The sequence below is a fragment of the Trachurus japonicus genome, chromosome 5 (genome assembly GCF_045865225.1).
Source record: "Trachurus japonicus isolate A0001 chromosome 5, Traja_1.0".
NCBI lineage: Eukaryota > Metazoa > Chordata > Actinopteri > Carangiformes > Carangidae > Trachurus > Trachurus japonicus.
The window spans coordinates 5,935,409-5,951,306 of record NC_140911.1 but is presented as its reverse complement, the minus strand read 5'-3'; the positions used below and the strand labels follow the sequence as shown (position 1 = coordinate 5,951,306).

Sequence of the window (15,898 nt, the reverse complement as noted above, 5' to 3'; positions counted from 1 at the left end):
CAAGTAATTCGGTAAATAAGTAGTTTTAAGACCACAGTAGTAGAGGACAGTGAAATAGAGCTTTTTTTTTCTTTTTCTTTTATTTGGTGTATTTGACAGGCTCTGTAACCCGGAAACTAAGTGTCGTCATGCAACTTTCAAAGTAAAAGCCTTGCACTCTAATCTCTAATCTTTGCACTGCAGACATACAGAAATCTAAACGCGGTTTTAGTTAATGGTGAAGATGAGAAATGACCATTAATTAACAGTTAAATAGTGATTAGGTTAAATAAACTTAGAGTCAGAGTGAAGGGAGAACACAGGGGGGAATACATCTCAAAAATAAAATAAAATATGGCTAATGGAAATTGATAAATCTGTTGTTGTTTTTTTATTTTAATATTTTTTAAATGTTTTCTTAGTAGCCTACAGTCGTAAGGTTTCATGTTACCTGACCTGGAAGATCACCGACCAGCCGTCGTGATCTCTGCAGACTTCACTTCACTGTGCATGCGGTTTAATTCCTCACCACCAACAACCACCAGCACCATGACTTCTGTCGGCGGGGATGAGGACGACCCCTTCCCGGCGGACGACGCTCTGTTCGCGGACACGTTCTCTCTGGAGACTCGGTACCGTCTGTTCGGAGAGGAGCTGCAGATCCAGCAGCTGTTCGGAGCAAACCTCGGCGTGGCTGCTCCGGTCTGGGAGGCTGTAAGAGCACGTTGGTCTCCGCAGACATGTTGTTGCTATTAAGTTAGAGTTGTTTACAGTGATAATGTTGTGTGTGTTTGTTTTGAACAGGCTTTACACTTGTGTCGGTTCTTCGAGGAGCAGCGCGCGGAGCTGCGGGGGAAGCGCGTCATCGAGCTGGGAGCAGGAACCGGGGTGGTCGGTATCCTGGCTGCTCGCCTCGGTATGTCTGTTCATGTGCTAAATACTTTCATATTAATCATTTAAAGTGACATAATTAGACATATACAACAATTATTAATAATCATCCTGGACCTTCATCCAGTGTATGGTTGTTGCATGGCTACGGTGGCCCTGAGGGGTCAGTGCACTGCAACTTCAGAAATCACAAACTCAGAATACATCTTCATCCATTTGACAACACCTGTAAGATGCAAAAACTGACAACCCAAACTAAATGATGATGGAGATAATGTTAAGCAATTTTTTTTGCAATATTATCTGATTTATATGATGTTACTAAACTAAATAAACTCACTTGAGTTTCAAACCCCACTAACAAGTAGCCTACGTCTTACATGCAAATGTAATGTTTGTACATGACAAAAGTGTAGTGTAAAAAAAAGTATGTTATATATATATATATATATAGAAATTGGAAAAACTTCTTATAGTGACATGTCTAAACCATACAAATACATATTTATCATGTGAATTTACTGCTAACCAGTTTCACAAACTTCCCAGTATGTTCACACAGAACATCATGTACACTTATTTGTGTTTTTCATAAATGCATAACACATATGCACATATTATTCACGTGATATGTTCCTTGTATATACACTATAACTGTAATGTAGATTTAACCAATAAAAATCCCTTATGTATGTAACATTGTACACATACACTCCTATCGAAGCTCATTGACACATGCTAGGTAAATATGTGCAAATAAATATAGAAGACATATATGTTTAGAATCGAAAAACATGAAGAAGCTTAATATGGTTGTTGTTTTAATAAATAAGATATAAATTGAACCCAAAGTGTGCATAGTATACTGTATATTTGCAGTGAGTTGAGCCCTCAGGGCCACCGTATGTTCCTCCTCATCAGTCATTCTGACATGTTCCTACCACACTCCTGCAGCTGTTTGAGGCTCAGTCCACGACTCACTGCTGCCTCCATCAGACACACTGCAAACTTTACCTCTGACATGTCTGTGGAGAGTTGTACATTTACCACAGCTACAGTGGCCTTGAAGGCTTATTGCACAGCAACTTATAACGTGCAAAAAACACAAATACACAGTAAATTCAGGAAACAACTCTGTAAATTTGACAAAACTCACAACACAATGTAAGTGTTTCTGGTGACACAATTGAGTGATGAAGTTTGGGATACACTTTTGTTCAAAGCTTCTTGCCTAGACATTGTGAAATTGTTATTGGGGTTTGAAAATGTTTGTTTGGTTTTTATAAATGTAATGTTGGTCTTAAAGGGATAGTTCAACATTTTGGCAAATTGGCCCATTGCCATAATCTCTATAGTCATAGCAGTAGGTTTGTTACCTTTAATTGTCGGTGCAAGCTATTTTTAGAACGGCGGAGCAGAGCCGCAAGCTGCTCAGAGCTACGCTACGGAGGCTAATGGGATTTCTTGGTTTCCCTCATCAAACTCATCGAATACACAATCCAACAACTCCAAAACGCTCTGGTGGACAAGTTGTGACCTGCACATTCACCACGCTATGAGATAATAACAGAACGTTACCAGACAGAGTTGTTTTAGAGGGAAATGCAGAGACTGCTTGATGAAAAACTGCCCCCGACGGGAGCGCACATCAGCGGTTTTGCATGAGTTTGAATCGAACATTCATAACGTTCTGTTATTATCTCATAATGTGGTGAATGTGCAGGTCACAACTTGTCCACCAGAGCGTTTTGGAGTTGTTGGATTGTGTGTTTGATGAGGGAAAGTCATAAGCATTGTCAAAATTGCTTTACAGTGTTTCCTTACTCTTTTCATCAATAACAACAGCTCTGGAATCAAACCTGGAATCGTTTCAGGTGCAGCTGTGACCCTCACCGACCTCCCTCTGGCTCTCCCACAGCTTCAGGCCAACGTTTCAGCCAACACGCCGTCCACCGGTTGGCCTTCTCCTCCGCCCGCCGTCCTCCCTCTGTCCTGGGGCGAGGACCACGTGAACTTCCCGTCCGACTGGGACCTGGTGCTCTGTGCGGATATAATTTACCTCCCAGAGACGTTCCCGCTGCTGGTGGAGACGCTCGCTCATCTGTGCAAGAGCGGCGCCGCGTCCGTTTATCTCTCGTCCAAGATGCGTAAAGAGCACGAGACCCAGCGGTTCTACGAGGAGTGTCTACCGAGCAGGTTCAACGTGGAGCTGGTGCACCGTGATGAGCAACAAAACATTAATATCTACAGGGGATCTCTAAGGAGAACGGAGCAGTAGCTTGTGCACAGGCCTAGGACTGCAGAGTTAGTTATACTGAGAGCAGGTTTTGATGCATTCTGCGAAACGGCAGTGAAAGTTTAAGATGAAACTGTTTTTACTTTTAGCTGAGATCCTGTTTTTGATCCTGCATCTACAGCTTGTTGAATTAATTGGTTTACACCTATTGAAAAAAGAAATGTGTAGTCAGTGGTATGAAAGGTCAGAGGTGAGTTTACAAGCTGTGAAACCACAATTTGTGATTTTACTTCTCCGTTGATCATTGGTTTGTTTTATTTATATATTTATTTGGGTATTATCAGTTATTTAAGATGTTTTCTTTCTTTTTTTCACAACAGGGAATGCTGAATTTGACAATATATGTGAATTGAATAATGAATTGTGTCCTTTGTCATTATTATTATTATTATTATTATTTGTGTATCGTCCTCAACATGAAGAAATATTTTTGTGGATTTTTTAGATTTCTAGTGGCAATGCTAAAATAACATGATTGCTCTCTAGAAAATGATGCAGTGCTGCATTTAATGAACATGAGCAGCACTGATTTGTAAAGTAATCTGTCTGTGAACAGCTTGTCACTGTCGAGCATGATGCAGTTTCACAGAAGACATCAGTGTGTTTCTTTAAAATGCACCAAGAAATACAGGGACAGCATGACTTCATCGCAAAGAAGATAACATCCTTTCTTTGGTGTGTGTGGGTCATTAATATTTTTTTGAGGTACATTAAACCCAAAACAAAAGTCCATCCCATCCACTCCAACTATTCTGTCAACATCAACAGATTGTCCTCCCTGCAGCCTGCTGTCTGCTGTCTGTACATACTTCATCCCCTCTCTCCTGCTCTCTGCTGATGTACAGACTTTCTGTTCAGAAAAGGAAAGCCTGTTTGTTACGCTGGAGAGTTTTAAAGAAAGGGAGACACCCCGTCCGCTGCCCGACTCTCCCTCTGCTACAATTCAGCCGACAAAACAACAGATCCCTATCTCCATGCAGAGTCTGCTCGCCATCACGCCGGCCACCTCCCACGCGAGTGTCATGCAAAGTGCAGATCAATGGTTTTGTTGATATTTGTTATTATTATCATTATCGAGGCAAAGTTATGGAAAACTGTGCTACCGGGGATTTACCAGGTGGTGATGTTGGACAGAGAGGAAACCATCCAAGGATCTGGAATTTACATTTTAAATATTAATCATATGGTTGAAAAATATTGTTAGATTTTGCATTATCCAATTTTTGATAAAAGGTTGATGCAGCCATCTCAGCTCTACAACTGAGGTGTGAAATTTACCCTAACCCTAACCCTATTACAATAAAAGAGACTAATAACAAAATTATATTGAACCCAATTCGAGTAAGTCAAAGTTGTGATAAAACCCTAGATTTACAACTGGAGTCGTGTCAGATTCCAACTCTGTCTTCGCTTTAAGTTTGGAGCATATAGATAGGAGATGGTGTTTTCAAAAACATGATTAAAAAATCTTCTGTGCCATTTGAACTCGGCCTGTTGGCTCGATCAAAGGAGGACGGGCTTGCGGTGACAGGGAGTGTGTGAGTGTGTGTGAGTGTGTGTGTGTGTGTGTGTGGAGGGGTGGCAGTGGGTGAAGTGGGAGGGGGATTGAAAACCACAATCCTTTTAAAACAAGTCGTCCAAGTTTGACTTCATTAGACCTCATGTCAACTCATGAGCACTGAGGACAATAACCTGAAACCAGCAAATAAAGGTACGTGATATATTTGTTTATCCCTCTGTGTATGTATTTCCATATTTATTTATTTGATTAGTGTTAGATTTTTATTTTGTAAATTCATCAGTCACATTTAATGTTAGGAAATTTCTCTTCAATTCTTTACTATGTTTTTAGATGTGTTCATTTTGTGTATTTGGAAAACAGGCATTAAAAGCTGACTATAAAATAATTTTTCCTTGTTTCAGATCTTTGTATCAGACTAAATGATGGAGTACTGGCCTGAGCATCAGGGCCAATCATCCCTTTATGCCAAATTTGGTACTGTTCCTGGAAGAAACTGTACACATAAGTGAGTTTAGTCTTGTGAAAACTGTTTCAGTTTTTGATGCTAAGAGTGTTGTCTTCAATCAAGGCTTGTTTGACAAATTTCGTTATATTTTATTGTAGACTCAAACTTGTGGCAGCGAGTAGTTGAGTGGAGTAGATGAACTTTACATGCACTGTGAAAATAATATGTAGAAAAATCTGCAGAAAACAGGCCTGTATTGTTCTTATTATTACATAACATCATATTCACTCACTGATTATTATTCAGATCCAGTCATACATGCAGAGCAACCAGTGGTCATGTAGAGATTTCCTTCATAAACTGTATTTCATTACATCATTCATTACAGTTACAAGTGATGCTGAACTGAAATTATATATTTGATGCGTTTGAATTAATGCAAACATTTTACCACCATTTTACCAACAGCTATCATGACAGACATCAACCGGCAACCCATTATCCATTGTACTATGGTGAGCAGCAGGATCCAGGCAGGGAGTCCAGTTACTGGCCCGTACCAGGATCGAGAACAGGGGGAGCTCCACAGGACTACGCCAACTGGACGGATCCAGAACTATCCGCTGCCACAACTTCTTCCCACTTCCCTTTTATTCTGGAGCGTCACGCAAAGCAGCAGCATCCGGACCTGAGCGAGTATCAGGCGCATGAGGCCAGAGACAGAGAGTGGACAGCGGCTCAGAGAGCGGCAAGGGAGTACGAGAGAGGATTTCTGAGAGAGGGATGGCAGAGGAGATGGGAGCCGTGCAGCCCAGTTCGTTACAACAACAGAGAAGTGTCTCTAAAGAGGAGCGACAGCAGCTATCGAGAGCTGGAGGCATGGGCGGCTCGGTACAGCCATTCACTTCCGAGGAGGCGGCGTATAGAGGCGGAGTTGAGGGGGGCTTCTCAGGGGGGCTTGATGGACGGCAGCAGAGCTCCGGATAGGGACGGCAGGAGTGGGACGGATCCTCGATTGGCAGCGCTGCAACAAGCCAGACAATGTGCAAACATCAGAGAACCGGGAGTGTGGGATAGAGGGGGCAGGCAGCAAACTCTGGGCTACTATCCAACACAAGCTCCCGCCCCCGACACAAGCCACATGTTGGATATTAAAGAGAAGACGGCCTACCAGAGGAGGATGTTTAGCCAACCTCCTGGCTATATTGCTCCCCCGCCCTACAGCAGCCCACATAAAAGCCCACCTGTAATGCACCACTGTGATATGAGCTGGGAGCAGGACGGTAAGAGACAAACCTACTGGTCACAGCCCACACTCAGAAAGCCGGATGTGTCGCCTGTAGATCTGCAGGAGAAGAGGAGGATTGTAGAGAAAGAGGAATTTACAAAACCAGATGAGAATAAAACCTGTGCAGAGCTTGATGGACTCAAGCAAAGAGAACCAGAGTTGAATATGTTACAGACAAGCAGTCCAAACAGTGTCCAGAATACTTACACACAGCCTGAGTGTGTCCCGTCATTGCAACAGCCACAAATAATACCAGCAATTCAGAATATTAAGACAAATGAGCAAACGTCCTCAAAGGTTATTGAAGGACGGAAGTTCAGATTAAATAAAAAGACAGGCGGGTTGACCATATTCTGCCTTGTGTCCCGAATAGCCGACGCCACAGAAACCCCATCCTTGCCAATTTGCACTTCCCAATCAAATATTCAAACCACAGAACTAGAAGATGTTTCTAAAGGTCTTGGAGATGTTGGTGACATTCAACAATCACAACAGCTTGCAGATGAAGTAGACTTCATATCACCGGCACCCACCGAGCAGTCAAATATTTCTGATACAGGAAGTCTCGAAGCCAAACAGACAGAGACACCAACTTATGTAGAAAGTGAGATAATTGAAGAGAATCTATCAAACAAAGCAGAGACAGATGTTGTCTCCCCAGAAAAAACTAATTCAAACGATGCAATTTCTACATCAGGGAAACAAGTTGCACAGTCAGTCAAATATCCTTTGTGGAGGGAGCCAAGTTTTACAAGCAAAGTAGAAACTGAGAGTCTATCAACAGCTTTGAAAGCAAACAGTGAGGAAGCAGAATTAGATGGTCCACAAGACCAAGAAGAGTGTGACACAGTTCAACCGGTCGATGCTGAGGAAACAAGTCTGGATAATGAGGAAGACATACAAGAGTCTGAGGACAATAAGGCCATTGACACCACATGTGTCGTTGTCAAAATGGAGCTGATTCCATCACCAAGGAAAGAGCATGTTCACTATGTAGGCTCCAATGATGACAGTCCACTCGATGATGAGTCGAGCACTGTTTGTCCTGACTCAAGCAGTCAGCTGGACCAGGAAGAGACTCTAGACACAGAAACAAACCCCTTCCAGATTAATGACTGGCCCGAGACTCAATTAGAGTTGGATCTTCGGGAGAAAAAGGAACCTGACGGAGGCGGTGACCTCTCCTTTCCCTGCATACCTTCATCTTCTACTATTTCTGAAAAGGAAACCTTGGAGGAGCGTGCTGAAAGGATCCTTGGTATTCCTCTCCATGACTGCATCACTGAGCCACAATCTGAAGATGCCACATCATTACTTGTTGAGAAGCAGGATGTGGAGGTCGAACCCTCTCCAACAACAAATGATACTGACGATGCAACTGAACAACTCCCAGTTGACGAAAAAGAAACTGAAGATGATAGTGACGATGCGGAGGATGAGGCGAAAGATCAACGTGATGATGAGCATCTTGCAGAACCTCAGCAACGGGTGACTTATCTGTCTGAGGAGATAGAAACCGACTCTCAACTTGATTCAGACGACCGAATGTCACAGGAAACTGAAATGGCTGAGGACACTCTTCTTGAGCCAACCACTGATGTCGGTACAACTGAGCCATGTCAGGGAGAAGATGATCCCTCCTCTGAACATCCATCTGGGTGTCTCAATGCAGCCACAGATTCCTCTGACTCTTGTTTGTCGTATATCTCAGAGTCAAACACTGAAGAAGATCCTGGATCTACTGGTATTGAGGATCGGGATGGCGAGGGTGAAACATTACAGCGAACACAGAATGGGATCAGTGATGCCTTCGAGGATCTTGCGGACCAAAGGGTGGTGTCACAGGAACTACTTGAGTACGAACAATCAGACAGTACTGCTTGTGTATTGGATAGTGACACCACTGATGAGCAACAAGGAAAGGATGTTGATCCTACTGACATTTTGGAACAGACTCTTGAAACATCCAAAGAAAATGCTGAGGACATCAGTACTGAATGTGCCCAAGCAGAAGATGCTGTTTGTTGTGTTACTGAAGAGCCACTACAACAAGAAGCCAATGAGTATCCCGCAGAACTTTTGGAAACCCCATTATTAGAAGATATCACCACTGACAATCAAACACAGGAACAATTTGATAATTGCCAAGAAGAGGATTGTTCCACTGAACAAAAAGAGGCATCTGAAATATCCACAGAAGCTGCCACTGAAGTCACAATTTTACAGCAACAATGTAATGATAGCCAAGAATTGGATATGACGGAAATGCAATCACCAATAGATGCTAACGAGGATCCTGTGGAGCTTTTGGATCAAACAATATCCCAAGAAGATGCAACAGACAGTCAAATCGAACCCTCAGACTCTCCCTCTCCCTTACCTTCAAACTCAGAGGTGTCTCCATCACCTTTAGATGTTCTCTCACCTCCCGACTGTCCATCTCCACTTCCTGTATTACCCAAGTCAGAAACAGAGCCTGTATCCTTTATGGAAACAGACTCAGCTCTAGATCTTGTTGTCACAGCTGGTGCTTGTGTCTCAGAAACTGTCCCACCTCCTCTTCAACTGAATTCATCTTCCTCTACCTCTAAATCCAACCCAAGTCTGGCTTCCAGCACTTCTATCCCCCCTTTTGCTGGAGTGGGAGGTGTTTCCCTCAACCTACCTGACAAAGAAGAGCCCCAGTATCCCAAGTCTCTGTGGGATGCGGTAAATCGCATTAGGAAACATACAGCGCCTGACTCTGAAAATGAAGAGGAGGAAGTGGGTGAGCAGTGGGATCCAGAGAGCTTAGGCGAGGAAATGAGTTGCCAAAATATGGTATTAGACATAAACTATGAGAGAAGAGTCTTTGATGAACACAAGGTTTCGACAGAAAGTGTTGACAATGTAGGACAGGAGCCTCGCAGACATGCTGAAGAAGACACACTGTCCTGCAGCAGTGTCAGCAGCTCTGGAGACACCGTTATTGTAGCAGAGGAAGACAATGTTGAGGAAACACCACAAGATGCTGCAGCAGAAAGCAAAACAGAGGGTTGTGAGGAGTTTCCCAAGGCTGCAGGAGAGCAAAGATGCTCTGGTGAAGTAAACGATAAGACTAGAGCTAATGAAGGCAAAGAGGACAAGTTAGACAAGGCCGAGGCAAAGGAGTTACGTCTGAATGAGGAGTGCACAGCTGAGAGAGTTGAGGCTATGGAAATGATGGAAATGGACCAAAAAGGAAATGAAAAGGAGGGTTCCACATCCACTGAGGTCGCTGTGGTGTCTGACGAAATCACAGACTGAGATTGCACAGCCGTAGAGGAGGAAAGTAAGTCTGTAACGTAATTTAACACTGGCACAATATACTTACGTATATAGAAATCTAACAATACTGTATTGTACTTTGTTTCTAATGACTTTTTTAATGTGTTTTATAGTTTTTACTTGTTGACTGATTGATGATGCATTTACTGTCATAGAAATGTAGTAATTTTGACAGTTAGGAAACCTAGAATATTCACAACCAACTCTATTTATCTACAAAAGTATTTCTGTAAACCAAGTTTTGCTACAAGCTTTTCTTAAAATCTAAATTAATATTTATGTACTACCTCTAGAAATATGCAGTGTGAGATAAGTAGAATAAAGGATTTCATTATTTGGAGTGACAGCATGGTGTGGTTAAAATCAAGCCATTTATATAAAAAATGTTAATAAAAAAAATTGAGTGCATTAAATAAATGCTGTGGAAAGTTTATGTGTCTTAAAATAAGTAGAAATGTGTTCAGATTAGACTGGAAGATCAGACTGGAAATCACGTTCTTCAGTCATTTAATCAATATCACGGAATAAAGTGGGAAAACTATTCAACTTCTTATGTGTAAAATTGTGGCAGATTTAATGATGTTACATGTTTTAAAACTCTAACCCCTTTCATAATAATTTGGGTGCTACTGTATGTAGTCAAAAATAGCATCTAATCCATATGTGTAAGGTTATTACTGATAATTTTAGTGAAACTAAGTTATGATTCAAGTGGTTGAACCTCTGAGTTGTAGCTTAGAAAATAGATGTTAAACTTGTGTTGATGTTCTGATCGATTGAAGACACAGAAGATGCAGAAAACTTACAAAATTTATGTATAAAAAAACGAAATTTCAAGAGAATGTTCACATGAGACAGAGAGTTCATTTCCCCCCACATACACTGTAAAATAAATGGCACCAAATAAACTTCCTGACCTTCTTATATCGACAGCACAGCATGAGGATATTCCATACAAGTATGATTCTTAGGATCTAACAATCAAATAGTGGACAACAGCACACTCTAGTGGATTAAATCGGTTGGGTTTACTAAACGGAACGGATTAAACGTTACTCTTGAGGCTGAGAAGTAAAAAGAAACACTGTTTAAATGAAATAATGTGAGGGGATGTCAGCTGGTTTTTGTAGTGTTTAATGAAAATAAGATGTGTCACTAGCCAGCCGACTATTTGATTCTTATTTTATGTGATTTTTTAAATGTTTTTCTTTTATGGATTTCAATGGCAACACAGAGGACAAACAAAATGTTTCCAGACATAATTAGTAGTTCCATTGTGCCATGCTGTTTTTACAGCCCTTTGTGTTGTTAGAATTGAACTTACTATAAAACCTCAGCAAACTCCAGTAATGAATGTAAATGCTTTCAAGCTAATGTGTAAATTAATGGAGAAAAACAAAAGTTCTTGGAGATGTTTCAAAGTATTAACCTAAGTTCATGGAAACTAGGGTCAAGTTTGAATTTATAGTTTCACACAAAATAGTGGACAATGTTTTTCACTACTGAAATTCACTATGATTGTTTTGACTTCTCTGTCTTTTAATTAATCTTCAGTTGTCAATATCTCTAGTGAAAAAAAAAGCGATCATTTAATTAGCTCATTGATTTCATGACAGCAATAACAATAGTGAGGTTCTTCTACTACTGATGGACGAAAACGATTGGTCCTGTGAGGAGTGTGATGATACCTGGGAAACATCTGTTTTGCATTAAAGGCACATTTTCTCATTTAGTTCCCACGGAGGAACTAAACCCACTCAAATCATCTGAAATCAATTTCAATTCTGATGTAACATGATGCACCTTACGGAGTGTAACTTTACTCATAACCAAAGGAAAATAAACTAGACAGTACTGGTGTCCGTTTTTCTTGTGATCATGGACGGACTGTTACATATATATATATATTAGTGAGATTTAAAAGCTCTAAAGCTGAGAGTTTGATGACAGTTCAGACCTTTCCATTGTGCATTATTATGGACTTCAGGACCACTTAACCAAATTTCTACCTAAACTCTACCAACTTTTTCTTAGAGACGGGAATTCTTACTGGAAATATGCACAATAATCTCGTAAGAAATCCTGCACCTGCTTTGATGTCTGACCTTATTTATTGCAGTTTCACAGTTTCAGTTTTATCTAGTGAGGACAAAACAAGAGTGAGATTGAAAGGAGTCAAAGGAGTAATAACTTACAGTTAATGTGAATAAAAAAATGACATAAGAGATGAGGGGGAAAAAATGGCAAAGTGGTCCTGAAAATGTCCATGATCACAGGAGAAACACTTTTTGTTTTGCGTGTGGATTTTCTATTCTATGGATTTTGAGGATTTGTGTACATCTTGAACCACTGCCATGGCATAAACCGGTGATAAGTGACAACTGAAAACATTACAGCACCACCAGTGTCTCCATCTCAGCCATGGCGAGGTGATATCAAAGTTCATCGTGGGGTATTTTCAGAGCGTGGTCACAGAGATCTGCAGAGCAAACAGAGACAGGTCGTGTCAGCAGATACACACAACAGAAATGTGTCATGATGTGATGAACTCCAGTCATGTGTTTAACAAATACAGGCGAGCTGAAAACGTACCTGTCCTCTTGCTGCAGAGCTTGTCTTTAACATTATCAGTCTCATGAGCAAAGAATTCGATGATTTCATCTTCATTCTGCTCAACAATTGTTTCACACTGGAGAAAATAGTAAAAAAAAATAAAAGTGTTAGAAACTAAACAAAATAATGAAAATGCATTAATACTTTTATTACACCATTAAAACCCAATGATGCTTTTGATTTCTTAAACAGAAAACTGAACTCACTGCAAATTTTAAGGTGGCTGTAACTCTTGAATCCAGCGTGGCCTCTGAGAGATCCATGGCCTCACCGCTCCGAGACTTGATCCGAGTGTAGGACTTCCTGTTTGTTGAGGAGTCGGTTTGCTCGCCGTAGTCCTCCATCCTCTCACACACACCCTCCATCAGCTCCAGCAGGTTCCCCTCGGAGCGAGCCAGAGGAACCTGGTGGCATCACAGGATTTTTTATTATATGTTTGTTATAACCTTTTTGTTTTTAAATTGCTCATATTACTGAGATTTTTCTTTTTTTTCTTCTTTTTTCCCCAACTACACCTTTTTGAATTTCAAGTTATGACATCACAAATAGCTGTGCACAAGGATACATGTGTTATTTATTATTATTTGTTTAACTTAATATAAAAATCAATGTTTTTCATTTTCATACATGTTGTCATATAATCTGGGGAGTCTTTAAGTTTTACAGCTAAGATAAACCAGTTACATTTACTTAAATCTCTGGCATCTAATCTCAGTATCAAACATGATATTTGAAGCACTAAGATAAGATAAGACTACACGTTATCTACAAAACTTCAATATGGGACTTGGATATTTAAAGTGCTTGTAAATTAAACAGAGATATAGAGAATATTGTACCAGGTAGAAAAAATATTAAAAAATAAAATATTGCACAGCTACTTTGTTGTGTAACAGCAGTAAAGTGGTGCAGCCCACACACAGTGGAGTGGGTTAGTTAGTACACAGACAGACAGTTAACAGTTTACTACGTGGCTGTAACGTTACCTCTCTGATGGACTGGCTGCCGTCCGGGTTGATCCTGAAGGACCCGGTCTGGATCATCTTCTTTGGGTCAATCTGGGAGATGGCCCACTCCATCTCATCCACCAGAGCCCTGCAGGCTGAGAGGAGCACACACACACACACAAACTGAGGCTTGTTCTCTCCCTGTGAATGTGTGTGAGTGCAGTGGTCACACACACACACACACACACACACATATACACACATAACATACCTCCACATTTGATGTCCTGTCCCTGCCTGGCTGCCTGGCTCAGGCTCAGCAGGACACACAGCACGAGCAGCAGAGCCGCTTCCCTCATTTTTTGCACCTAAACACAGACACAGTTCAAGGCAAGGCAATTTTATTTGTATAGCTATAGCCCGTTTTTACAAACAGTTTGTCTCAAAGGGCTTCACATAGCATCATAACAACATCCTCTGCCCTTAGACCCTTCACATCGACTGAGGAAAAACTCCATGGAAAACCCTTTTAACAGGGAAAAATCGGAGAAACCTCAGAGTTCAGCATCAAACAAGCTGAAGCTGAACACACCGAACCACCGACCACCACCGGAGGAGAACACACACATAACGTAACAGTCAGTCATTCGGTGTTAATCTAGCCGGTAACCGCGCTGCAGCCCCTTTCTGTCCGCGTCCGACCGCCGTAGCTCCGAACACAGAGCTGGCGCCTCCTCGGTGAGCTAACAGCTTACCTGTCTGTCTCCGCCGGTGTTTCCGTTAGTTAGACCACCACCAGCTTCACGGTTTTCCACGATGTTCCATCACATTCGGTGAAATGTGGTGACGTAGGCACCGGAGCTGGAGCTGGCGCCGGACCGGAGCTCGATACGACGGCGCCCCCGCGTGACCGGGAGGATCCTAAACGTCTCCGTGGAAACCATGGAACGCACCCACCGGCTCAACCGTTACCACGGCAACCTGTCAGCTCAGCTCAGCCAGAGCGATAGATAACTCGCTCTGAGCTCAGCCAAAGAGCTCAATGTACTATGAAGCAGGATTTAAAGTTATAATTTAGGGGTTAAAGGGATAGTTCAACATTTTGGCAAATTCTCCCATTGCCATAATCCTTGTAGTAGAAGTAGGTTCATTGCCTTGAAACTTGAAATAATCATGTATAATTATGTAATATTACGACACATGAAGCAAATACTCAGAACTTTAATGTGCTTTTGAAACCACTCCACCCAGCAACTGTGTCTTGAATGTAGTTCTGGCTGCATTTACATCAAAATTTAACAACTCAGTCATGTAATGTTACATGATTATTTCATAGCGTGGTGAATGTGCAGATCACAGCTTGTCCACGAGGGTGTTTTGGAGTTGTTGGATTGTGTATTTGATGAGTTTGATGAGGGACAAGGGGCCTGTACCGTTCACCTCCATTGTGTTCGCTGAGCAGCTCACGTCTCTACCCCGCCGATCTCAAAACAACATGCACCGATAATTAAAGGTAATGAACCTACTGCTATGACTATAGGGATTATGGTGATAGGCAAATTTGCCAAAATGTTGAACTATCCCTTTAAAGTTATTGCGGTTACTCTGGGTTTTCAGTAGCTACTACAACGGTGGTTCACTTGTTACCCGCGTAAATCTACATGGTAACTAACCCTGAACTCCTAACCTGTAAATGGTCAAACTACCGACCAATCAGATGCCTATGATTCCAACAGGATCCCAGTCTACTCACTCTCCACAACTACTATACTATTGGCTATTTGGATGGACACAAAAAGGAATTTGCATGTTTCTTTTTAACTTTTCATTAAAGATATTTTTTACTTTTATTTATTTATTTTTATTCAACAAGAAAAGAAAAAAAAAAAGAAATATAAAACAGACCAAAAGACAAGCAGATCAGAAAATCGCCCTTTAATAAGCTCTCATACTGTATCATACTGTACAACTTCATCAAATCAGAAAAAAAAACATATTAAATCACTTTGACAATACAGTACAGTACCAGTTTCCCATCTGGCCAAGGGACCTATTCCCAAACTCAGATAATATTCTTCAGAAAACTTTAGGATGTGATAAATGATGCAGTCATCAATTAAAAATATGGAATAACTGAGGTCGTTGCCATGTTTTTATTGATTTTTGCAAAGATAATAGTCAGAAGATCATATAATGTTTGCCTCCCAGAGTTCATCATTGTTTTTCTGCTCTGATCCCTTCAATGGTCCCCCCCAAAAAAACATTTTTAAAACCCCTATAGCTTATAATGTCAACTTTTATGCTTTCGTTTACACCTTGGACCATTTTTTTGTGCTGGTACATGTGGGGTTTTCTTTAAAAAAAAAAAAAAAGAAGAGTGATATTACTAAATTACTTGCACAAATATGTGTTTTTATTTTGGCATGATGCATCATTTCAGTTGCAAAAGTGGAACAAAAACAAAGTTTGTGTCGAAAAGGTTTCAGGAATCCAGTAGTGCATTTCCCAGTGGAATGGATGTCGATTTTCCAGACAGAGTGTGATAGAAAATGAAGAATTCATAGACAAACCCATAGAGAGGCGGTCTATATTTTCTGTTGAGTGTTATTCT

The 15,898-nt window shown here is 41.1% G+C and overlaps 3 protein-coding genes across 4 annotated transcripts; 2 read left to right on the top strand and 1 right to left on the bottom strand.

The window, feature by feature from the left end:
* The first annotated feature begins 450 nt into the window (after positions 1–450).
* LOC146986911 (EEF1A lysine methyltransferase 3-like) lies at positions 451–3,456 on the top strand. Its single transcript, XM_085775785.1, has 3 exons — positions 451–693; positions 784–895; positions 2,745–3,456. The coding sequence occupies exons 1-3, from the start codon at positions 490–492 to the stop codon at positions 3,146–3,148; spliced, it is 720 nt and encodes a 239-aa protein (XP_085631911.1). The 5' UTR covers positions 451–489; the 3' UTR covers positions 3,149–3,456.
* Positions 3,457–4,766: 1,310 nt separating this feature from the next.
* Positions 4,767–10,079, top strand: LOC146986910 (uncharacterized). Its single transcript, XM_085775778.1, has 3 exons — positions 4,767–4,877; positions 5,090–5,193; positions 5,602–10,079. The coding sequence occupies exons 2-3, from the start codon at positions 5,108–5,110 to the stop codon at positions 9,704–9,706; spliced, it is 4,191 nt and encodes a 1,396-aa protein (XP_085631904.1). The 5' UTR covers positions 4,767–4,877; positions 5,090–5,107; the 3' UTR covers positions 9,707–10,079.
* A 440-nt stretch (positions 10,080–10,519) lies between these two features.
* Positions 10,520–14,136, bottom strand: cnpy2 (canopy FGF signaling regulator 2). 2 transcript variants are annotated; one of them, XM_085775776.1, is made up of 6 exons: positions 14,043–14,136; positions 13,559–13,655; positions 13,327–13,442; positions 12,547–12,744; positions 12,320–12,416; positions 10,520–12,206 (listed from the first exon to the last, which is right to left on the bottom strand). In XM_085775776.1, the coding sequence occupies exons 2-6, from the start codon at positions 13,644–13,646 to the stop codon at positions 12,163–12,165; spliced, it is 543 nt and encodes a 180-aa protein (XP_085631902.1). In that variant the 5' UTR covers positions 13,647–13,655; positions 14,043–14,136; the 3' UTR covers positions 10,520–12,162. The 2 variants fall into 2 exon arrangements, with proteins under 2 accessions (XP_085631902.1, XP_085631903.1); XM_085775777.1 differs by lacking the exon at positions 14,043–14,136 and adding an exon at positions 13,847–13,866 and having other exon boundaries at positions 13,559–13,666.
* Between the last annotated feature and the right edge of the window lie 1,762 nt (positions 14,137–15,898).